This window comes from Sminthopsis crassicaudata, chromosome 3, assembly GCF_048593235.1.
Source record: "Sminthopsis crassicaudata isolate SCR6 chromosome 3, ASM4859323v1, whole genome shotgun sequence".
Taxonomy (NCBI): domain Eukaryota; kingdom Metazoa; phylum Chordata; class Mammalia; order Dasyuromorphia; family Dasyuridae; genus Sminthopsis; species Sminthopsis crassicaudata.
The window spans coordinates 174,643,504-174,669,091 of NC_133619.1; the positions used below are offsets into that span (position 1 = coordinate 174,643,504).

Below are 25,588 nucleotides of genomic sequence, written 5' to 3' on the forward strand. Positions count from 1 at the left end.
CTATGTGCTGGGAATAAAAACAAGCAAACATATTTGCCTTCAAGTAATGTACATTGAGAAAAATTAGGTGGATTAAAGGAGTACCAACCAGATACTTCAATACTTAGTGAATCTTTAATTTCATCAAGTAAGAGGATCTTCTCCACTGATATAGGTGACAAGCCTGAATAACTTGATGGTCTTTGAGAGCTGCTACAACTAAAAAAGATTATCAGCTTTGTGATGAGCCTCTCTGAACCTCAGACAAAAGAAATTTAGCTCATTACTGGATTCATACTTGAAACTTTTACTCTAGAACAAAAGTTCTTAACTTGGGGTCTGTGATCTTTTTAAATATATATTTTATAACCACTTATTTGTAATACTTTGTGTTTTATTTTGTGCTTTTCATTTTATGAAAAAAGCATAACTGAAAGGGACCCTATAGGCTTTGCCTGTCAAAGATATGTATCCCCTCGTGCCCCACTGGCATGGCCTTCAAGAATCTAGAGTTACTACTGTGCTGTACTAGTGCATCAACATAGAACTAGCTTTTAGTTGAGTGTGAAAGAAATTAAGAATTCTGAGAGGTGGGCTTGAGGAAAAAATGCATTCCGGGAAAGAAATAAAGAAACAAGCATTTATTAAATGCCTACTATGTGTCCTTAATGCTAAGCATTTTACAATATCATTTCATTTGATTCATATCACAACCATAAGAGGTGGGTGCTATTATTATCCCCATCTTACAATTAAGATTACATTAAGGTAGACAAAGGTTAAATAACTTCCCCAAGATCACACACTTACTAAATTTGAATTTAGGTCTTCATGACTTTGGGCTCAGCCCTTTATCTGCTATACCATCTATCTACCTTGTGTTTCTTATAAAGTCAGTTTCACCTGAAAGGAAAATCTGATTTGTCATAAAACCAATGAGGATTTCATCATTGTTGTATCCCAGAGTGACATCCAGAGCAATTTACAAAGAATATATTTTTATATAACACATACATGAGTTTTATGTTCATGTATCCAATACTACAGAAAGTCAGAATAATCACAGCTTCAGTTAATTCAAACATTTTCTAAAATATGTATAACTCCTCCCAGTCCCCCTATCTTGCAACAGAAAAAGGTATTACTTAAGATATCAGCAATCCAATCTAGTTTAACTCAATCCAGTAAGCATTTATTAAAATGTAAAGCACTATAAAGACAAAACTAGAAATAGTTAAGTAGTTTATATTCTACTTGATGCCAATACCAAGTCAAAAGACAAATATATGCATGTCAGTTTGAAAAAGTTAGCATTAACAGCTGGAAGAGGGAGGAAAAGAAAGGTTTCCTTTATATTCTTCTTAACTTCCACTCTGAATATTTGAGTACAAGCTATATGCATGCAAAGATGTAAAATATAAAATCATTCCTGTTCTTAAAAAGCTTACAATTTTCTAAGTTTCCCAGTAGTATCCTCAATTTAGATCATCAAAAATTGTCCACCAAGTTGTGAATTGATGCAACCATTCTGGAGAGCAATATGGAACAATGCCCAAAAGGCTATCAAACTAAGCATATGCTTTCATCCAGCAGTGTCACTACTGGGTCTGTATCCCAAAGAGATCATTAAAAAGGGAAAAGGATCCAGATGTGCAAAAATGTTTGTGCTAGCCCTTTTCATAGTGGCCAGAAACTGGAAACTAAGTAGATGCCCATCAATTGGAGAATGGCTGAATAAGTTATGGTATATGAATGTTATGGAATATTATTGTTTTATAAGAAACAATCAACAGAATGATTTCAGAGAGGCCTGGAGAGAGTTACATGAACCGATACTGAGTGAAGTGAGTAGAACGTTGTCTACAGCAATAAGAAGATTATGTGATGATCAACTGTGATAGACTTGGCGTTTTTTCAGCAGCAAAGTGATTCAGACCAATTCCAATGGTCTTGTGATAGAACCAGAGAGAAAACTATGGTGGTCGAGGGTGGATCACAACATATTATTTTCATTTTTTGCTGTTATTTGCTTGATTTTTGTTTTCTTTTTCATTTTTTCCTTTTTGATCTGATTTTTCTTGTACAACATGATAATTATGGAAATGTGTATAGAAGAATTGCACGTTTAACAAAAAAATTGGAACATAGATTTGGCTTCTTAGCAAAGCATAGATGGTCAGAGGAGTGGGAGAATTGTCTTTGTATTAAGTCAGAGATCACTCTTAAATCTTAAAATCTTAAATCTTCAAGATAACATTGGCTATGTGAATCTTTTAACTTTATTGTGCTCGTCTACAGAATGCCAATTTCTTTAAAAAATTGGAACAAAAGGTTTGCAAGATTGAATGTTTAAAACTATCTATGCATATGTTTTGAAAATAAAAAAAGTTTTGAAAAAACCTTTTAAATCATCTACCAAAGACAGAATTCTTTTTGGTCTATTGTCTTTGAACTTTTACTATGTCTACCTAGGAACTCAGTATAAGCATATTTATTAAGTACTTACTGTATGTGTATTTTGGGAAGGGGGGAGTGGAACACAAAATTTAGATAGGGTTTTCCTACATGTTATGCCCCTAGATAACTGTCTTTCTTGCCCACCCTTAAGTTGCTTCTCTGCCAATTCAGCTAGCTCTGAATCTTAAACTCTTTGAGTTTAAAGTGCAGTAGGGGGAATAAGATATAATGTAAATCACAACAATAAAAGGACAATATTGTTTTAAAACATAGGTCTAGAAAACGACTACTGAAATTTGATGAACTGGTGACCTTTAAAATTACAGGCAAAACACTCTCATTACATAAAATTGAATTCTCTCCATACATTTTAATCCCATTTCCTCTTACTTAACTACAAAGATGTAAAACTGGGCAGCATTTAATGATTTTTTAATACAGAAATCTCTGTAGACTTATATTGTTGAAAAGTTTTTGAGGAAACTAAAATTCTATTATACCTACCCCTTCTTCTCTATTGGCTTCCTTGATAAAGTGAAGATGAGTCCCTTCAAAAATATAAATTAATACTAATTTAGCCTCAAGAACAAAGAAAGTAGAAACTGAGGCTTATACGCAAGACAGGAAACAATTTAGGCTATCTCCATAGCTCATCTAAACTTAGTATTCCTTTTCTATTATATATGAAATATAGTGCCTAAGGCTTTAGGAGCACAACTATGAAAGATTTATTTGCGAAGTATGTTGGGCTGAATTTGAATTGTATATTTGGTTTGTGTGTATGCATATATGTGCAATTTTTAAACTTTGTACAAGTTTCTGATAGTAATCATAAGATTAAAAAAGGGAAAATAGGGATCCCATACTAGACATTTGCTTTTGAGGCTAAATCTAATGATGAAATAACATTTGACTTTCTCAGGATCCCACAGGATCCTTAGGGGCTTGAGTCTGATAGACTCTAGGATAGTTCTCTATCCACTTTCACAGAGAAGATTAGTCTCATAGGTAAAAAAACAAATTCCTTTCGATCCTAGACTTGATTTTCCTTTTTTTCTTTAACTCAGCTACTGCCAAATAGGCCTTTGGCAGTGGGGAAGGGCCCTAATTCTCCCATCAGGGCATTTATGCCCTGTTACTTATGCATTCTGGTAACCAGGGCTTTTATCTTGCAAAAATATTGAATCTTATTTTGGCTCTGATGCTGCCAAATTTGTGGTTTCTTTAAAAAAAAATAGCCACTATAACAACAACAAGAACAACAAAACAAGAAAACTATTCTTTGCAACTCATTAGAGAATATCCCTACAGACAGGTTTCTAAGATTAGAACTTCACTTTCTAGCCCCAGATTTTTAGAACATTATTTGCCCCAAGGCAACATTCTATATATAGTTATATTATATTGTATAAAAGACTTGTAAAATCATTTGAGAAGGTTATGTAGTATAATAATTTCATTTTACAGAAGAGTTAACTGAGGCATAGACAGTTATTTGCCCAAGGTCATACAACATGTAAGTAACCCCATTAAGATTCAAACCTTTTTGTAAAGTTGTATCAGTGGAACTCATTTACTTAATGTATGTAGTCTTTTGAAAATTCTTTACCTTTATTTCTGGTTGTCCTTCCTTGACAGAGGCTCTGAATATTCTAGTTTTTGCTCCTCAGCCAAATTGGCTACCATCAATCCGTAAAACAAAACCTTAAGAACACTAGGGGAACTGCTTCAAAGGCCTGCTTTTTAGTACTCAAGTAATTCCCATCAACCCCCCAGCTGTGTAACATATTGGATGTTCTTAAATTCTAATTAATCCCTTTATTTGTAAATTCCTCAAATTGAAACTCTACTGATACCTGTTTGTTTTGCTATTAACAAAGTTAAGGCTGTTTACTTGAAGACCTAGAATTTAAAATAGGTCAATGTTACCATCCCTAATTAGTGACTTTTGGAAATACACAGTGAAATAGAAATGATCATTAGCAAGGAAGTCTTTTATTTTCACTGGATTCGTCATTTTAAAACAATAACACAATTTATTTTACCCTCCCTAATGTAATGAGTCATTTATGGCCTTCCCATGTCCTCAAAGTGACCTTGAGATATTGAATGAAATCATTAGCTCATTAATAATTCTTTTCAATAATTTTAGCTTTAAGTTGATATGGTACAGTTGAGATGATGAATAATGATGTGTAAATATTCTTTCATCAAGAAGCAGCATTCATATGACTATGAATTAAAAACCTCTAGGTGGGGACGATCTAGAGAATAGTTGTGTGGCTTGCAGTAAGTCATTTAACCTTGCAGCCTTTGAGACCACTGTCTAAAACTTACACTGCAGCCCTTTTATAGATCTGCATTAGTAGAGGGAGTCATCTCACCAGAAGTTCCCTACACCAGTGAAATCACTGATAGTATGAAAAACTGTAGTAACCTATATTTGCGTGTTATATATGTGTGGGTCCATATAAAAATATATCTCTCAACTGTTTAGGATATATTCTGTTTTCTCTTTTTGTATACATTCACACACATACAAACAGATTTTCCTCTACTTGGCAGCGACTTGATATACGCTTTCAGAAGCCTTTGCTTGTCCTACCAAACCAGAAAGATTTGGAGGATAGGGTCATTCATGGGTTATGTTTCTTTCTTCCAAGAACTAGGTGGAAGAAAGGATCATCACCAGAAAGGTTGGCATGAGGAGGGCTTTTGTATTGTTTTCCTCTAGCACCTCATAAAAACTTCTATAAAGGTACTGCAAATGTACTTTGTATATTGTGTTTCCCTCTTCCAGTGGTGAACTTCTTGAGAGCAATGACCACTTTCTGTGTGTCTTTGTATCCCCAGCACTTAGGAGAGCTTAATTAATGCTATTTGACTGAGTGACTAGAAGAGGTTAGATCTCCACTGGTAGAGAGAGTTGTTTGTCCTTCTGTTTTCAGAGGACCATGACATCAGGGAGGTGATGCCTCCCTGTGAAAATGTTTTGGGTTTAAGTGAGGGAGGGCTGTGCAAGGTCATCTGCCTCACTTTTCCCTCCAGAGCCATTTGAGTCCAATGGCAAGATAAAGATCAGAACAACTGGTAGTTCAATAACGGGAAGAGGAAGCAGCGCTGGCAGATGCTCTCTGAAGAAAAACAAACCTTCTAAGACACTTTTAAGATTAACTTGCATATGCATAATCAAATCTCCATTACTTTCTTAAGTTTGGACAATCGACAAAAGAACAAACCAAGTCCTGATTTGTAGTCTTTGCCTATTTTTGAAGTTTGAATACTTACACTGAAAATCAAATAATTGACTCTCTAAACTACGAGGTGACTTCTCCACCCACTCCCCTGTCAATGCTGGTAACATTTTTTAGGAGAAAAAAACTGTGATTCCATTTCTAATAATAGCATAGCTACAAATCTTAGTAGATTTTATTTTATCAGTCTGTAACTAGAATAAAAATGTTCATTTTCTGCTACAGGTTGAAACTGCCAAAGCTACTGTGGATTGTGGTCCTCCTGTGATCTACAACCATGTTCAACTCAATTTAAAGAAATTCAAGGTATCTATAGGGTAATTTCTCTAGGCTAATAGTAAACCAAAAAGTCACCTGGAAACTCAGGAACTTTTAAAGGTCAGGCATAATAGCTGGTTTTTAAATCATATTTTTATAGAAAGGACACAATTGGAAAAACCATTTTAACCTCACTTGTTCCTGAATAGAGCCAAAAGGTCACTTGTACTAGAAATCCTCCTTTTTTCTTAGCATTAGCCCTCATCTTATTATTAATTTTTTAAAATTACAAGGGAGATAGAAGAAATATAGCAATAGAAAAATGATTTTTAAACAACTATTCCTGTTAGCTAAGTAAACTACCAATTCTAAAAATTAGAGTAATTTTCACCACTTAACTAATTTTTAAAGAAATTATGTAGGGAGTAGGTGTGGTAGGGGTTACTCAGATAATTATATCTGGTCATAAAATCAAAATGTTGTAGTTTGAGATTTTCATTTGTTTGTTTCTTTGTTCTTAAATTGTATTGCCTCTATATGTTGGAGTTAATGGTGATGATTGTTAAAAAGTAGTATGAGTTCATTTTAAAGAGAAAAATAAAAGCAGGAACCAAGAAGTAGTCTTAAGTGGATGGGATAAAATGCAAATAACCAACTCAGAGCAATGCAAGGCAGCATTTCTGAATTCTAAAAAGTCAGACATGTAATAAAAGGCTAGCCCTCTCTTTTGGCCTCAATTTTTTTTTTTTTTTGCTTTGGAACCCTGTGAAATCTTTCCTATGGATACTTGCTTTTCTCTCCATTGCCATTATTATATCTCAGTATTATTGAAGTGTGACCTAGTATTATCACATTCCTTTGCTTTTAACTTCTATTCAAAGCATAAAGATAGTCTTCATTTTGGTGCATTTGGAGTCACAGAGGATTCATTTGAAAAACTTCCCTCTATGACTGTCTCCATGATTTCTGAAGATTTTTGTGTTGCAGCACTCAGTACCTATGTTTGGGTCTTTAATTACAGGGAAGCAAATGCAGAGTAGAGGGAATAAGAGAGATAGCTATAGCAAAAGTGTTGATGCTACTAAAGGGGACTGATTCCACTATTTTTAAAATGATCTTTTCTCTACAGAAGGATGCAGAAAGGCTTCGATTTATTGACAGAGAAAATCGCTGGCTGATGGAGAGGATAGCTTTCATCATGAGGACCCAAGATGCATGTGACATCTTAAATGACTACAGACTAAGATGGTGGTAAGGGAGGAGAAGGGGGAGGAAAGTAGAGGAAAAGCTTCAGGCAACTCCAGAAGACTTTTCCTCTAAAAGAGAGATAAGTTATAATTTGAGTTGATAGAGGGAGTTCCCATATTGATGAAATTGCAGATCCTTAAAGTATTATATAGTAATAATAATATTTTATCTCTTTGTGCAATGGTTCATAGAACATTATATATAATAATAGTAGAATATAATATTAAATTAACATAATAACAGAATAGTGACTTCTCAGAACTGCTTCTATTTGAAATTCCTAAAAAGATAAGCATTGGATAATAATAATAATTCACATTTAAATAGTACTTTAAGATTCCCCAGCACATTTCATTATCACCACTATTCCCATATACCAAAGGAACAACCCTAAAGTGTATAACATTATATATGACATTAAGGGCATTTGATGGCTAAGTAGCTGCAAAAACAAAAGCATAAAAATGAGCTTGAGGAATGAGCCACTTTGGGGGCTTAAGTTAGTATTTTATTTCCCTTACATGTAAAAACAATTTTTCAACTTTTATTTTTAAAATTGCATTCCAAGTTCTTTGTGACCCTCTCCCTAATTGAGAAGGCTATTTGATATAGGTTGTAATGTATAATCACACAAAACATATTTCCATAATAGTCATGTTGTAAAAGAAAATATAGACCAGAACTTTAAAAAAGTAAAAGAAATAAAAGTTTAAAATGAATGCTGCCTTCAATCTCTATTCAGACTCTTATCAGTTCTTTTTCTGGGGATGGATTAGCATTTTTCAGCATAAGTACTTTAGAGTTGACTTGGATCATTGTATCAATGAGAATGGCTAAGTCATCACTATTTATCCTACAATATTGCTGTTTTTGTACACAATTTCCTCCTCTTCATTTTATTTTGCATCAATTCATGTAAGTTTTTCCAGGTTTTTCTGAAAGCATCTAACTCATCATTTCTTATAGCACAATAGTATTCCATCACAATCTAGACCACAACATATTCAGCCATTTCCCAATTGTTGGGCATTCCCTCAGTTTCCAATTCTTTACTACCAGAAAAGAGTTGCTATAAATATTTTTGTATATAGCTATTCTTTTCTTTTTTGTCTTTTTTTTTTTAATCTTTTTGGGAATACAGACCTAGTAAGTGAAATTGCTAGGTCATACTTCCAAATTGTTCTTCAGAATGGTTGAACTCATGAACTCCAGCAATGCATTGGTGTCTTAAATTTTCCCATATCCTCATCAACATTTGTCATTTTCCTTTCCTATCCTATTAGCCAATCTATTACATATGAAGTAGTAACTCAAAATTGTTTTAATTTGCATTTCTCTAATAGTGATTTAGAGCATTTTTTCACATAGCTGTATTACTTCATTGAAAACTTTTTTTTTCATATTTATCATTTTTAAATTTTTGCCAGTGATTGAATGACTCTTATTTTTTATAAATTTGACTCATTCTTTACATATTTGAGAGATGAGGTCTTTATCAGAAAAACTTGCTTCAACATTTTTTTCACAGTTATGATTGCTATGCATTTTGCTCTATCTTATTTTTCTCATTCATTCTATTTTCTCTCTTCATCCTGTCCCTCCTCAAAATTTTACTTTTGACTGCCACCTTCCCTAATTCATCCTCTCTGCTATGAGAATTCCCCTTCTCTTATTCTCCTCTCCTCCTTTCCTGTAGGGTAAGGTAGATTTCTATACTCAATTAAGTATATATGTTATTCCCTCTTTGAGTCAATTCCAAAGAGAGTAGGGTTTAAATGTTTCTCATAATTTCTCCTATCTTCCTTTGCATTATAAAAGCTCTTTTATGTTTCTTTTATGTCAGATAACCTATTGTACTTCTCCCCTTCTCTTTCTCCCAGTATATTCCTTTTTTCTCACCCCTTGATTTTTATTCTTTTAGATAATTATCACATTCAACTCATATCCATGCTTTGTGTCTATTACACTCTTTTTAACTGCCCTAATAATGAGAAAGTTCTTAGGAATTACAAAAATCATTTCCCCATGTAGTCAAACAGGTTAACCATAAGTCCCTTATTATTTCTCTTTCCTGTTTACTTTTCTGCTTCTCTTGAGTCTTGTACTTGAAAGTCGGATCTTTATTATAGCTTTTTATTTACAAGATATATGCAGAAGTCAAATTTTCTACTCAACTTTGGTGTTTTCATCAGGAATCTTGAAAATCTTCTATTTCATTGAATAATCATTTTTTTATCCTGAAGGATCATACTTAAGTCTAGCTGAGTAGGTGATTCTTGGTGGCAATCCTAGTTCCTGTAGAATATCATATTCCAAGACCTCTGATGCTGCTAGATCTTGTGTTACCCTGACTGTGACTTCACAGCATTTGAATTTACTTGAATTGTTTCTTTCTGGCTTTTTGCAATATTTTCTCTTTGCTTTGGGAACTGGAACTTGAATTTGGCTATAATATTTCTGGGAGTTTTCATTTTGGGATCTCTTTCAGGAGGTGATTGATGGAGTCTTAATTTCTATTTTGTGCTGTAATTTCTTTTTTAAAAACCATGACTTTCAGGAAGTCCAATAATTTAAAAATTGTCTTTCCTGGATCTACTTTCCAGGTAAGTTGATTTTTTTTCCACTGAGATAATTCAAATTGTTTTCTATTTCTTTATTCTTTTGGTTTTGTTTTGTTGTGCCTTGATGTCTCATAGAATCGTTGAGTTCAATTTGTTCAATCCTAGTTTTTAAGGAATTAATTTTCTTTAGTGACTTTTTTGAACCTCCTTTTCCATTTGGCCAATCCTACATTTAAAGATGTTCTTTTCTTCAGTGAATTTGTGTACCTCTTTTGTTCTTTGGCCTATTTTTTAAGTGTTATTTTCTTCAGTAATTTTTTGTGTGTGCCTCCATGAACTAGCTGTTGACTTTTTTCATGATTTTCTCACATCATTTTCATTTTCCTTCCCAGTTTTTTCTCTGTGCCTCTTACTGCCTCTTACTTGATTTTTAAACATCCTTTTTGAGGTCTTCCATGGTATGAGACCAATTCATATTTTTCTTTGAGGCTTTGGATGAGGAAGCTTTGACTTTGTTGTCTTCCGAATATATGTTTTGATCTTCCTTATCACCATAATGATACTTTCTATAAACAGAATTTTTTTTGTTCTTTGTTCATTTTGCTAAAGTAGAATTGTATTTCCAGGGTGTAGGGCCTACTATCTCAAACTTCAGGGGTTTTGCACAACTATTTTTAGAGATACTTCTAAAGACTTAAGTTTTCAGTCTTCCAAAGTGATGTGATCTTTTAAGAAGTATGCTTACTACCCTGCTTACTACCCTCCTGGCTTGTGCTTTGGTCTGTGAGTGACTACAAGCACTCTTTTTGTTGCTCTGGAACTGTGAGGAAGGTCCCTGATCCACTATGGCTGGATCTACTAGTTCTGGTAGGCTACTCTTCTTCCTCACCCTGGATCTGTCACCCAAGATTGTGACCTGTGTTCAAGTTGGGCAAAGGAAAAGAGTCCTGTCTTAAGTGCTAGAAACTTTTCCGGAATGTGGGTTGAAAGCTCAAGATGCAGCTGTTGCTGCTGATGATTCAGTCACTTCCAAGGCCTACTTCTGGTTTGCTGGAGATGAGTCTGAGTAGTGACAAACCTTTCCTGCTGACCTGTTAAGTTGTTTAGGACTGAAAACATGATTTACCGTATCCTTTTGTGGATTCTGCTGCTTCAGAATTTGTTTTAGGGCATTACTTAAAGGTGTTGGGAGATATTTTAGGAAGAACTCCCTGCCTTTTCTCCATCAACTTTTTAATCTACTCTTAAATATTTAGATCTTATATTTGGAAAATATTTTCTATTGTTTATCTCTGTGAATCAGCTTTTTGTTTTGCTTTCCCCAATCTCAATTTACTCCATCCCTAAAAAAGAACCACATAAAATTTTTCTTTTATTTAATGGATCTTTATCCATACTTCATCTCTGAACTCTCAAATACAAATGATCCATGGGGCAGTAGCCACAAGTCTGTCTTGAGAGAAAGACAGAGACAAATAGAGACAAGACAGAGAACCACAAAGAGACAGATAAAAAGAAACAAAGACAGATATGTATATAAATATACATATATAGAGAGTCAGACAGAAACAGAGAGATAGTTTGTGTGTTTAGGTTTTGATTTTGGTTTTTCATAGCCTACAGCATACCACAATTAAGAGATATTTCAATGCAAATAATCTAAAATCTCTAGAATTTTAAAGATAAAAAGCATATCAAAAGGACATTTGTAAAGCCCTACAATTAGTTATTTGGTACTCGTAATAGTCTTTATGTTTTTAAAGATCTCCAGAGATATAAATTTCATAGACTTATAAGTGCCAGTTCTATGGGTTCATCTCTCACTGTGAAAACAAACAAACAAACAAACAAAAAAGTCATGGCCTGGCCACAATTACTGGAGAAAAATAAATTCAGGAAGATAAAAGACAGAGAGGAGGAGAAAGGAAATCATGTAAGCAAGAGCTGAGTCAGTAAAGGGCCTGGATTCAATTAAAGGCATGTTCAATAGAAACAATTATACCAAGGCATCAATAATCCTGTCAGAACTAGAAATCATTCTATATTTTAGAGGCATTTGTTCCTTGTGCTTTTGTAGAGTTTCCAGACAATTTTCCCTGAAGATTGCAGAGCATTTTAAAACTGAGACTCAGAAGAGGATTTCATTACATTTGAAATAAGACTCCAGTTCACATAGCTGAATATGAATGTCTACCATCAAATCAAGGTTTCCAAACTTGGCTATAGGGACAATTTCATTGAATCTATGGCACACTGCAAGCTTATGATTGGTTTACTCATCCTTCTAGCTGAGGACGAGGGACTCTTTAAGAGCCTTTTGGTTCTGACATGTCTTGTCAGTCAGATGGGTGTTTGAATTTCATTTTGAATTCCAGTTTTTGGTGTGAACAGGACAGACCTCAAAATGTCAAAGAAAATATAGCCTATTTGTGAGTTTAAAATATCCAAGAGTGGAGTGTTCTTAATCTTTTTTTAGCATCATGGACCCCCATGGCAGGTTCTGATTCCCTTCTCAAGATATTTTTCAATTATAAATTAAACAAGTTCACAACCCACAGGTTAGGAACTCAGATCTGCAACATCTGCTCTGTGTCCCTCAAAGGAATACTTGATTATTTCCATGAATTACAGTCCATTTATGATTGTATTACCTTTTCACAGTATATGCTGCTCTTAGTACAATGTGTGGCACATATTAATACTTAAATATTTATTGTGTGACTGATTGTCACTTCCACTATTCTTGACTCTCTCCTTCAGTCATTATATTGTACAGAATGTGTCTGGTTTCCTGTGTAGGTTTAAGCAGTCCCCCTCCTTTGGATCAATTTGAATCTAACTGCCTTTAACCTTTAATACAGTGAAACATACTCTTAATTTTAACAAAGGAGCTGATCTTTGGACTCTTCATCAGGAGAGAGTGACCCATTTGTAGAGAGAGAACATGAAAGTCATTATGATGAAAACATGGCTAAGTGCAAGGGAAGAGGAAAATTATTGAAGTCAACTGTGATTTGATTTTCCATATTATCAGAGAAAAGGAAGACACACCAGTAATTTCAAAAATGCATAATCACAAAACATACATTAAATGTGTATGTATACATATATTTTTCTCATATATGTATATGTATGTGTATATCTTTATTTTTATTGGCTTTAGACTTCAGTCAAGAGGTCACAAAAATACACCTCAGATGCCAACTTAGACATACAAACACACACACACACACACACACACACACACACACACACACATATATATGTTCCCTCTTCAGATAGCAATGGGAAGGAAGCCCCATGTTACCACATATAATTCATAATTGAGATTTTTTTTAAGGAAGAACAAAAACAAAAACAAATCTCGGAGGAAAAATAAGGGTATCTGCCCCTCATAAAAAAGCATTTCAGAATAGTTGTCAGAAAAATGATACAGGAAATGGCTCCACACACTCACTGTGCTCTGTTTTCTCCTTTGTAATACAGAGGTCACTGGCTTGTGTACTTCCCCAGAAAAATAGAAAAGATGCTCTTTCTTCTCCCTTCTGATAATCTTTGATGCAGTTGAGCTTTATGGCTGTTTTTGCTAGAAAACTACAAAATTACAATTCAATATAGACAATACTGATGTGACTTTATATTTGTTGCTATTATTAGTCATATCAGTTGTGTCTGACTCTTCATGACCCTATTTAGGGTTTTCTTGATAAAGATATTGGAGTGGTTGGCCATTTTCTTCATTTCACAGCTCATTTGACAGATGAGGAAATTGAGACAAACAAGTTTAAGTTACACAGCTAGTAAATATCTAAAGCTAGATTTGAACTCGGGGAGATGAGAAGCAGCACTCTTATCTACTATATCACCTAGCTGTCTGTGAGTATGTATGCATACATAATTGATAGCAATGCTATTCTTCATATTTAAAATCTAGATTTATAGGCTTTTCTTAAATACCTCCTCTCTGCAAAGTATTGGGCTTGAAGATGAAAAAGAATCTCTCTGACTTACAAGGAGATGAGGAAACTTTCAAGGAGTCTTTTAATAAAGGTGGATAAGACAAATATAATAAAAGTCTGAATGTGATTAGGGCAGAAGAAGGGACTAAACAAAGTGATAGAGAAATACAAGGAAAGAAATGTCCCTTCAGGCTTCAGGGAAGGTTTCAAGGAAGAAGTGGTAGCTTCAAAAAAGAGAAGGATTTCAATGACTGACCCTCTGAAAGAATCCCAGAATCTGTGTCTTGGAGGGGATCATAGTGACCATCTAGTCCAATGTCACTATAACACACAACTTGAACTAAGCAATTTCATGAAGAATCAAAAAATATTCACCTATGCTAACAGTGATCAATCATCAGTATAACATTTTTTAAGTTAAGAAATATCAGTGATTCCTGGGAAAATTACTTAACTTCTCTGAATGGCAGTGAATTTCTCGGTAAAATAAGGAAGTTGGACTAGATTTCTAATGTTCTTTCCAGTTGAAAGATTATGCTGCTTCTTGGCTACCATGTTCAGCCATCTTTTAACACAGAAAAGCACATAGTTGGCACCAAACTGTTCACCCATGAGTACAAAGAACAATTGGCTAGCCCATGCATATATCAGGACATTTGGGAGAATTATGTATTTTTTATCTCTTCTACTCTAAAGAGAAATGGTTCTGGAGTCAAAAGGCTTGCATTCAAATCCTGTCTCAAATGCATACTTTGTTGATCCTGAACAAGAAACCATTATGTACTTTGGTTTCTCCATCTGTATTGGACTGGATGGACTTTTTGAGCACCTTCTAGCCTTAGAACAATAGTTCTATATTCCCATAACAAGTCCTAGAATTAAAGAATCACAAAACCAACAAGATGATGGATTAGACATTTTTAAAACCTCCCAACCCTCCAGTATCCCCCATAGAAATTGTACATTTAGAATAATTACAATTGAATCCATAGGAAAAGATGACAGACATCTAGACATGGTAAAAATCCTTTTGAATGAACATTGGACAATTCAGATACTTAAGGAACCTGAATTGATAATTAATTTATTAAATAGGGGCAGGCACGCCTGATTCTTTGGGTACTCAACAGAAAAGGACATAATTTATGTTCTTAAGAAATTATGTGGCAAACTCATTTAATTAAGTACAGACCATTATGGAGGCAAAATGTCCAGAAAAGGCAGAGATAAGCAATGAAAGAGGTAAACGGCACCTTGAGGACAAAGAATGGGATATTAAAGGAATGGGAAAATGGGAAAGAGGATAAGAATAATGCATGTACCCATGAATTAAATTAGGAGCACTACGTGGCATGGATCTGGTGGAGAGGGAAGAGTGCTACACTGGGATAAAAGGAGAAATTTGAGATCTCATTTTTTATAAAATTTGGAGGGGAAGGAAACTAACTCTGATCTGTGCAATCTTAGGGCCTCCAAATTCTCTTTTAAATTATTGATTAAATTTCAAAGTAATTACCTTAAAGCTATCAATACTCTTTTCATGTTCTGCTGGTCTGGAATCAAATTCCAATTTACATAGTGGTTTAATTTAATAATCTCAGTAAAAACAATGAAATCTATAAGCAGCCTAGAGAAAGACCTTCAAAAATTATAAAAAAAAAAGAAATTTGTTGTGGTTCACTTGTTTATATTGTGCCTTACTCTTCATGACCCCATTTGGGGTTTTCTTGACAAAGATACTAGAGTACCTTTCCATTTCTTTCTCCAGCTCATTTTACAGATGAGAAAACTGAGACAAACAAGGTTAAGTGACTTGCCCAGGGTCACACAGCTAGTAAATGTCTGAAACCAGATTTGATCTTAGGTCTTTCTGGCTCTAGACCTAACATACTATTTACTACTCCACCTAGCTGCCCCCAAATTTAAGTAGCAGAACTATTCCAGTTAGAAGAAAAAACACAAAAAAAGCAATGGCATGAGTATATTCTGGAAAGCAAAAATCGTAATGTAGAACTCAAAATAAAATATATCTGCAAACCCAAGCCTAATCATCATGAAAAAGAGGCATCAAACAAATAAGAAGAATTTGAAGGAAGAGAAGGAAGAGGATGGAGGCACAAGAACTCAGTATGCTATTATTATCGTTGTTCTGTTTTATCTGACTCCTTGTGACTCCATTTGGTGTTTTCTTGGCAAAAATACTGGAGTCATTTGCCATTTTCTTCTCCAGTTCATTTTATTGCTGAGGAAAGCAGACTAAAGTGATTGTCCAGGTCATATAGCAGTAAATCTGAGGTCAGAAATATGTCTTCCTGATTTCAAGTCCAGTGTTCTATCCATCACATCACTTAGTAAGAACAGAATACATAATGAAAGAAATTGTTTTATATCCTAAATTTATATCTAAAGGTTTTTTAAAAAGTAGATATTGATATTGATATTGACTTGTGAAATAAATTAAATAAATAAATTAAAGAACTAAGACCATTTAAGAGATTTTTCTTTAAAGGGCACACAATTAAAAAGATTTAAGTAGAACCTAAAGAGGTGAGAAACAAAAGAAAAAAAGCACCATGAGCTAAATCTCCTAAATCCATAAAAAGATCCATAAAAATAAATTGCAGAATCCAGAAAGAGGACTGTGGGGACTGACTATGAATCACAATATTTATTATGTTCACCTTTTTGCTGTAGTTTGCTTGTTTTTTGCTTTCTTTCACATTTTTTCCCTTTTTTGTTTGATTTTTTTTTTTGGCTGAGGCAATTGGGGTTAAGTGACTTGCTCAGGGTCACACAGCTAGGACCTCTTAAGTGGGATTTGAACTCAGGTTCTTCTGAATTAAGGCTGGTGCTCTATCCACTGCACCGCCTAGCTGCCCCTGATTTTTCTTTTACAGCATGATAACTTTGGAAATATGTGCAGAAGAGTTGAATATGTTTACCATATGTTGGATTACTTGCTGTCTAGGCAAAGGGATATGAGGAAGGGAAGGATAAAAAATTTGAAACACAAGGTTTTTGCAAAGATGACTGTTAGAAGCTATCTTTGCAAATGTTTTGAAAATAAAAAGCTATTAAAAAATTTCAGAGTGAGAAGAGAGGAAAGTAAGGGACAAAAAAGAACAGATACTGACTGTCCTCCTACAAAATTCATGGGTAAATAGTGAAAAGATGGTGTTTCCTATGGTTTAATGTTAAGAGTAAGGACTATGATATGGGAGAGTGGGAAAAGTGATAGAGAGACTGTTGCTGAGACTTAGAGACTGGAAAGAAAAGTTTTCTGAAAGGGAGGTAAAGAGAATTCCCATGGGAGAGTAGTTATGTATCTATGATGGAAGAAAAGAACTTCATGGCAGGCTTAGTCTAAGAAAATTTATACATTGAAAGAACACTTTTTTCCAAGAAAACTGTGCCTCTCTATAAGCAGCATCCTACTGAAGGAAAAGAGATATGTCAGTTTTTAAGGACACCTAGCACTTATAATGATGGGGGAAGAAATGAAATTAGTTATAATATAGTCTTTAGGAAGGATTATTCTGAAGACTAAAAAAACAGGCTAAGATACAAGGTGGTTACCTTATGCCATACAGCACTGCTTCCATTTGACTTTCCTTTCCTCCTGAATTATTTCTAAGAAGGAATCAGAGCAGAAAAATAAAAAGATGAGACAAGATCTACAGGTTATATAGTTACTGTTTAGATAATGGAATTCAAAGCTGATATTTCAGAAATTTATGCTATAATATGAAATTAACAGAAAGAATAAAGAAACATAGACCGCAAAGCAGACAATAAAGTTCAGAAGAGAATTGAAGAGAAAAGAAATAATTAACAGAACAAAGCAAAGAAAAACTTCATAGAAAAGGGCATAGTAAAATAAAGAAAAGGTTTGGAGAGGAAGGGAAGGTTTTGAACTAATTAACAGCGGAGAAACATAAGGGGCAAAATAGGGGGAGACACACATAAAGTGAAAATTTATAATTTAAATAAAATCTAATAACTTGGAAAAGAATAAGCAAAGGAAGGTGGGGAAAGGGTACAGAGTCTTTAAAATTAGATTAACATCAAATGAATGAATTTAAGCAAAACAAACTCAGGAACAAATTACTGATGAAAAGGGAGTTTTAAAAATTAATACTAAAGAAATACATGAGAGAAAATCCTAACAAAACTTTTGAGTGTGAATAGTTTAATAAAATGAGAGTGACAATGACTAAGAAAATAGAATCCAGAAATCTATTGTATACAAGAAATCCATCAAAAAATAAGATACACATAGAATTAAAATGAAAAATTAGAACTATGCATTAGGTGAATTTAAAAAACATCAGAAAAAAAAACAGGAGGTGCAATTATATTGCCTGACAAAAAAAACCAAAAATTCACACTGTTGAGAGAGTTGAAAAAATGCATTATGCTTAAAGAAATCATGAACAATAAAACTAAATATTAAACATATATAAATCAAAATGCATATCTAAATTCACAAAGGAAAAATTAATTACAAAAAATATATAGATAGCAACATGATAAAAATAAGAGACAATGTTTTTCAGAGTTGGACAAATCTAACAAACAAAGAAACATAGGGAATTTCATTTGAATTTTTATTTGAAGATCAAACGAGATAATGTATTAAACAAAGTATTATATAAATGTCTATTTTTTTTACTGATATTAAATAGTAAAAATAATCAAGCCATTAATTAGATGACAGAAAGGAAAATTTATCTTTTTGAAGGTATCTTAAAGTCTGAATGTATTTAATATTCTGATAATTTTATAATTTTGTGGTACTGGGCTTATGATTTAATCTGTTTAACCATATCTGAATTAATAATTTTTCTTTTTGGATTTAAATAGGGACAGGAGAGAAAGAGAACTTCGGAGAATAGACAGAGAAAACAGATCCTTTCAAGAAAGACTTGTAAGCTGTCTGCATTGGTATCATTTTCATAGATGGTGGGAAGACTGGCAATTGGAAGACAGCTTCAGTGATACTCTAACTGAAATTCCACAAACATGTTGTTGCTCTCATTTGGTGGTAAGCTCCGGAAGTATTGTTTTCTTTTCATTTTTAATGTATTTTTACTTGAAATTTCTATTTTGCTTCAATCAGATTCATCAAGCAAGTATAGGCAAAATCAACATTTCTATTATATAACTATGTTATAGTTTTTCCACCCAGGAATAATCATTTATAATTTTTTTAAGTTTAATATGAAATATTTAACAGGCTATTTATAATAATAATGTATACAGATTTACATGTTTTTTTAGACATTTTGGGAGGGAAGAGTGGGGAATGGATGTGTGCTCACTGTGCTGCAGTGAGATATCTTTGCATGTGCACACAAACATTTGCAAAACTCTTCAGAACACATTCATATTATGTGATCCAAAGAAAATTTAAAGTGTATATGCTACTAATAAGCTATGTCCACAAAAGATAAGCAACAGTGATTTAGATCTATTATTTGTATTATTGAAATCTCCCCTCATATTCTATTAAATTGGGGAAAAAAAAGTTGATAAGAGGACATCTTAGGTTCTCTTAACTGGCTTTATTCATAGTAATCATACTCTTTATAAAGCTCTATTTCATTTGTCTGTCTTTATACATAGCCATATCTTTTTTATGAGACCTTGCAAAAGAAGTCAACATTTGAAATTTCAGATATAAAGAAGAGTCCAAATAAAAGGTCAAACCAAAAGTGTTCATGGTACACAAAAGTTTTTTTAGGGCCTAAGTTCTCCTCTATTAGATTCCTTTCTCAGGCTTCTAGGATGATTTTTATACAATTGCAAATTACATCCTATGGGTATGAAAGAATTGTCATTTGTGGAGGTGTTCAAATTATAACTAAGGAGTTACTATGACATTCTTCATTTCTACATTTAAAACATCTCATTAGCAAAATCTAAAAACCTTGTGTACTATGCATTCAAGTCCTCGAACTGCATTCATACAGTTAAGACTTTAAGTTATCTAGCCAAGAACACCAAATATGAAGAACATAGTCCCTATTGTTATCCCAAATGCGTTTGTTTAAGCTGACGTGAAGGAGATACTTGCAATGTATTTGGTTGTTTTTCAGTTCCTTTTATTCACTGATGTTTGGATTCTGAATCTATCTATTGCCCCATGATCTTCTGTATAATAGGTAAAAAAGATAAAATACAAAGAATGCAAGACAGAGGATGGCTGAAAAAAAAAAGAGAAAGTAGGAAAAGCAGAGGATTAGAAGTTCACGGAAACCTCAGAAAAAATATATTTTGACCTGCCACTCACTAATTTTGACCAAATATTATATACTCACATGTTCTTACATATATATGCATATTATGCACACACACACACACACATATAGACACATATACACATGAAAGTTAAAGAAACTGACCACCTCTGACACCAACATTGAACAGAGATATGGAAGTTGGATTTTTACTAGTCTCATAATGTGCATAATTAATCCATTTGATGAATCCCAGCATAAAATTAGACAAGTTACTATTTCCTTGGGTTCATCATGAAAATCCAGTTATTCTCACTGATGCATGTACTTAATGATTACACTTCAAGAAAAAGCAAGAACCATTCATTTGCCTCTATTCATTTGATCATATTATTAGAACTTTATAAATTTCCTCAGAAGGTATGTGATTACAATTCTTCCTTTCCTAAAAAACATCTGCTTTTTATTTGTGCCAGCTGAAATCTTACATAGAGAATTATTATGAATATTTTCCTTCTATTGTGCTCTTCACAATTCTCCCACATTCCACTGCTAATTTCCAGGTTATTAATAATTAATTAACTTTCAGTTCAACAAACATTTATTAAAAATGACAGCAACTGATGTTATATTTGCCAAGGAGTACTAAAAGATTCTTCAATGAAGCCAGTTAAAGATAACCTCAACTACTTGAGACTTCAGTTAACTGGAATTTTAACTTTTAAGGAAAAGAGACACATTATGAGAAAAGAAACTGTCATTAATCATTTAGTAACCAAAGTATAGAAGCTTCCTTCAAGCTTCAATAAGGATTTAATACAGCCTTCTATATCTATAATATAACAAAATGATTGTTGGTACTTAATCTATCTGATGGAAAAAACCCTCAAAAATTATCATCTTGAATGAATTGGTTATACAGGGTATCCAATGCAGTTTTAAAGCTTTAATAGACTAACAGCTTAAAATTGCACTAAGACTTTTGGGACACATTTTTCACTGTGCTTAGATGAGAGCAAAATTTAAATGTATTTCAGAAAGAGGCTTAACAATAGAGTTGAAATGAGGTGATTCAGGCCATTTTCAATACACTGATGATGGAGAGAGTCATCTGCAACCAGAGAGAGAGGACTAAGGGCATTGAATGTGACTCACAACATAGTATTTTCGCTTTTTTTGTGGTGATTGTTGTTTACTTGTTTTTTTCTCTCATTTTTTTCCCTTTTGATCTGATTTTTCTTGTGCAGCATGATAAATATGGAGATATGTTTATAAGAATCGAACATGTTTAACTTATACTGAATTAGTTGCTATTTAGGGGAGGAGGGGGAGAGGAGGAGGGAGGGAGGGAGAAAAATTTGGAACACAAAAGTTTTGCAAGGGTGACTGTTAAAACTATTTTTGCATGTATTTTGGAAAATAAAAAGTTGCTATTATTTAAAAAAAAAATGAAATTGAGACATGTTTTCTGCTTAACCCTAGGTTAGATGAAAATGTCTATTAAAAATCTTATTACTATCAAGCCATTCTCCAATTGATACATGGTCAAAGGATATGAACAGACAATTCTCAGATGAAGAAATTGAAACTATTTCTAGCTATATGAAAAGATGCTCCAAGTCATTATTAATCAGAGAAATGCAAACTAAGACAACTCTGAGCTATCACTACACACCTGTCAGATTGGCTAGAATGACAGGGAAAGATAATGTGCAATGTTGGAGATGTGGGAAAACAGGGACACTGATACATTGTTGGTGGAACTGTGAATACATCCAGCCATTCTGGAGACCAATTTGGAACTATGCTCAAAAAGTTATCAAACTGGGCATACCCTTTAACCCAGCAATGTCTCTACTGGGCTTATATCCCAAAGAGATCTTAAAGAAGGGAAAGGGACCTGTATGTGCAAGAATGTTTGTGGCAGCCCTCTTTGTGGTGGCCAGAAACTGGAAACTGAGTGGATGCCCATCAATTGGAGAATGGCTGAATAAATTGTGGTATATGAATATTATTGAATATTATTGTTCTGTAAGAAATGACCAGCAGGATGATTTCAGAAAGGTCTGGAGAGACTTACATGAACTGATGCTGAGTGAAATGAGCAGAACCAGGAGATCGTTGTAAGCTTCAACAACAATTTTGATGGACCTGGCCCTCTTCAACAATGACATGAACCAAATCATTTTCAATAGAGCAGTAATGAACTGAACCAGCTACACCCAGCGAAAGAACTCTGGGAGATGACTATGAACCACTCCCTCTATTTTTGTCTGCCTGCATTTTGGATTTCCTTCAAAGGCTAATTGTACATTACTTCAAAGTCTGACTCTTTTTGTACAGCAAAACAACTGTCTGGACATGTATACATATATTGTATTTAATTTATACTTTAACATATTTAACATGTATTGGTCAACCTGCCATTGGTGGGGAAGGGGGAGGGGAAAATTAGAACAAAAGGTTTGTCAATTGTCAATATTGTAAAATTACCCATGCATATATCTGGTAAATAAAAACTATTAAACTTTTAAAAAAATCTTATTACTAAACATTCTGACCATATTAAGGAAAGTATATTTCTAACATATGTCTTTTTGTGGTTACAGCATGAAATAAGACCAAGGAGGATGACACCAAGGAAAAGGCTGCTAAAGCTCAGGCAAAGAAGGGTAGAAACCTGGGACAGTGATGTGGAAGATGAAGCCATTTCCGAAGATTGCAAGATGAAAAAATCCCTAGATGATAATTTGATGGAAGAAAAAGCAAAAAAATTCTCATCAAAAGACGAGGAAGAACTGATAAATAAGGCATTAAAAGGGCAAGAAAAGAGAAAATATGAAGTAAATCAGGAAGAAATGGATGAGCTTGGGTCTAGGCTGTTACAGGATGTAAAATTAAGAGTGGCAAAGCTGGAAATAGAATTAGAAACAGAGAGTAGAATGCTGCAGGAAGTAAAAACAATGATCCTACTGAAAGAACAAGAAGAAGCAGCAGGGCAGCTTCGGAAGAGAGACTCAAAATCAAGAAAGTCCGTTCTGAAAGAAAAGGAGGACGCAGAGACTAAAGAGGAAGAAGATGGAGAAGCTAAAACAACGGAGAGTGGAGAGTCTAAGCCGGAGGACGGAGAGGCTAAAACCGAGGGCGCAGAGCCCTCGGAGGGCGCCGGGCCGAAGGAAGGCGGAGACCCTAATGCGGAAGGCGGAGAACCCGCTGCGGGCGCAGAGTCTAAAGCGGAGGGCGGAGAGGGCGGAGAGGGCGGAGAGCCTCCCAAACCGATGGAGCGCACCGAGTCTAAGTCGATGTCAGAACCTAAACCGATGGAGCGCACCGAGTCTAAATCGATGTCAGAACCTAAACCGATGGAGCGCACCGACTCTAAGTCGATGTCAGAACCTAAGCCGATGGAGCGCACCGAGTCTAAATCGATGTCAGAACCTAAACCGATGGAGCGCACCGAGTCTAAATCGATGTCAGAACCTAAACCGATGGAGCGCACGGAGTCTAAGTCGATGTCAGAACCTAAACCAATGGAGCGCACCGAGTCTAAATTAATGGATCGTGGAGAAGAGAGGGAGGTACCTAAGCCAAGAGAGAGGGAGCCCAAACCGAGGGAGAGGGAGATGAGAGAGCCCAAACCTAGGGAGAGGGAGGAATCAGAAACAAGAAGAGTCACATTGGTAGAACCAGGGAAAGAAGGTCAGGAAGATGAATCATCACCCAAGGTAACAACAGAAGAGGAGGACAACGCTTCATTAGAACGGTTAGCATCCCAGCCACCGGAAGCTTCGCAAGAGTCTTCTCAGGATACTGCCTAAACACTCCTATATCTCCTCTCTGTGAAACTGGAGAGCTAGAGGAAAAGAATGTGAACATCAGCAGCGGACAGCGCTCAAAGTTATCCTGCTGCGTGCAGCTATTAAATAGGGAGTATGAATACGGTGGCTTTTATAGGTGGAACAACCTCGTGATGCTGCAAAACTATTTTTTGCCATTTTTCTGGGTTGGTACCCAGCCCCAAAGATGGAACAAGTTGTTCAGGATAATACAAGCAGCATAAAAGACTTGGAATGAGATCAGTTTTTTTTTGTTTTGTTTTGTTTTTTGCTTCCAAGCTTTACTAGTTGTTCTGTTGAGGATTTGTTTACAATGACTGGATGTTCTTATTTATACCTTTCAAGACAAACTAGACAACAACGAATTCCTTTCTTCAAAAACAAACAAACAAACAAAAACAAAAAAAAAAAAAATCCACCACTCTCATAGAAAACACTTGGGTCCTTATATCTAAATAAATTAAAGCTATAAAATATAATGGAACCACAGTCCTACTCTAGAAGTAGGACAGGGTACTTTGGATTTTTTTTAAGTTAGATTATGTCAATGTCAAGGTATGTTACTAGCTCACTGGATCTTTGATCTCAACTAAGTGGGTTCTCGTCTAGTAGTACAAACTGTACCTATTCATGCCTTCTTATACTGTTTAATGTTTATCTGTCTCTGCTAATTCTGGGCATTCCACATGATTTAGATCAGAGGAGACTCATATTGTCATATGTCTAGTCATGTAACTCCACTTTGGAGTAATGGGAAAGTCCTTATTGCTTTGAAGAAATGGAGAAACTTGCACTTCTCCGAGAATGCCCCCTGATGACAGTAGAACTATGTTGGTTGTGAATGATGGACTAGGGATGGAAGAAAAAAGGGTGGGATATCATCCCTTCCTTCATTCTCAAAGTAGATACTTTGTTTCTCCCTCCTCTGTCAATTCATTGCCCCCCCCCAAAAAAGTACTTTTCCATTCCCTCCTCTGTGGGAACTCTGTAGGAATGAAGTTTGGGGGTTGAGGAGGGATTAAAGAGGGTATGGAAATTGGGTTCCGAGGCTCTAGTCAGAGAACATGGATTCTATATTACCATGAGCATGTTGCTCCTTGTCTTTGGATTGAACTAACCACCTCTGTAAACAAGAAGATTGAACCACATTCTTTAAATTCTACAAATATTCTCTCAAAAATGTGATTTCATAACTTCCCTTAAAATATTCTACTGTTTAGTAACACTATGTTACTACTTTACATTAGTAACATGTAAAAATACATAATTTACATTATGCCTAATGTAAATCTGCCATTTTAGTTCATACTTTATTGTTCTGTCTTCAGTGGAGATAGAAAAGGAAAAAGTCACATTTTTTTTTGCCTAAGCGCATAAGACAAGCATAAATCACTTCATGGTTTTATCTTTTTAAGGGAATAATTTCAATTCCTTTAATCTTCATTTAAGTGAGCTCTTTTCCAATCTTTTAGTTAAGATGTCTCTCCAACTGGAGTTCTTAGCAATGAAGTTGCATCTTAGTGGGTTCTCACAGGAAATGAAAATTCCAAAGTCCAGAGTATCATTGAAAATTACCCATAAAGTACAGTATGATGTTCTTATACAGTCTTCATCAGAGAGCAGTTAGATCTGAGATTTTTGGGACGGAAACATTTTATTTTTCACTAGACCAGGTATATGTATTGATCTGGAAAATGAATAGGAAGCAGAATGTCTTCAGATGAAGTAAATCAAAAAGTGAGAAAGATGTAGATACTAGCAAAAGTAATTAAGGTAAAAATACTCTTAAGAAGGGCT

The 25,588-nt window shown here is 34.5% G+C and overlaps 1 protein-coding gene across 2 annotated transcripts in view; it reads left to right on the plus strand.

The window, feature by feature from the left end:
• The window catches only part of CFAP97D2 (CFAP97 domain containing 2), a 43,285-nt gene extending 19,010 nt beyond the window's left edge, over nucleotides 1-24,275 (plus strand). For both annotated transcript variants that reach the window (XM_074299615.1, XM_074299616.1), the window contains exons 3-6: nucleotides 5,916-5,996; nucleotides 7,078-7,199; nucleotides 18,580-18,760; nucleotides 22,565-24,275. In XM_074299615.1, coding sequence (XP_074155716.1) covers nucleotides 5,916-5,996; nucleotides 7,078-7,199; nucleotides 18,580-18,760; nucleotides 22,565-23,773 — 1,593 coding nt within the window. In that variant the 3' untranslated portion in view covers nucleotides 23,774-24,275. The remainder of the gene's footprint in view (nucleotides 1-5,915; nucleotides 5,997-7,077; nucleotides 7,200-18,579; nucleotides 18,761-22,564) is intronic.
• Nucleotides 24,276-25,588: the final 1,313 nt, after the last annotated feature.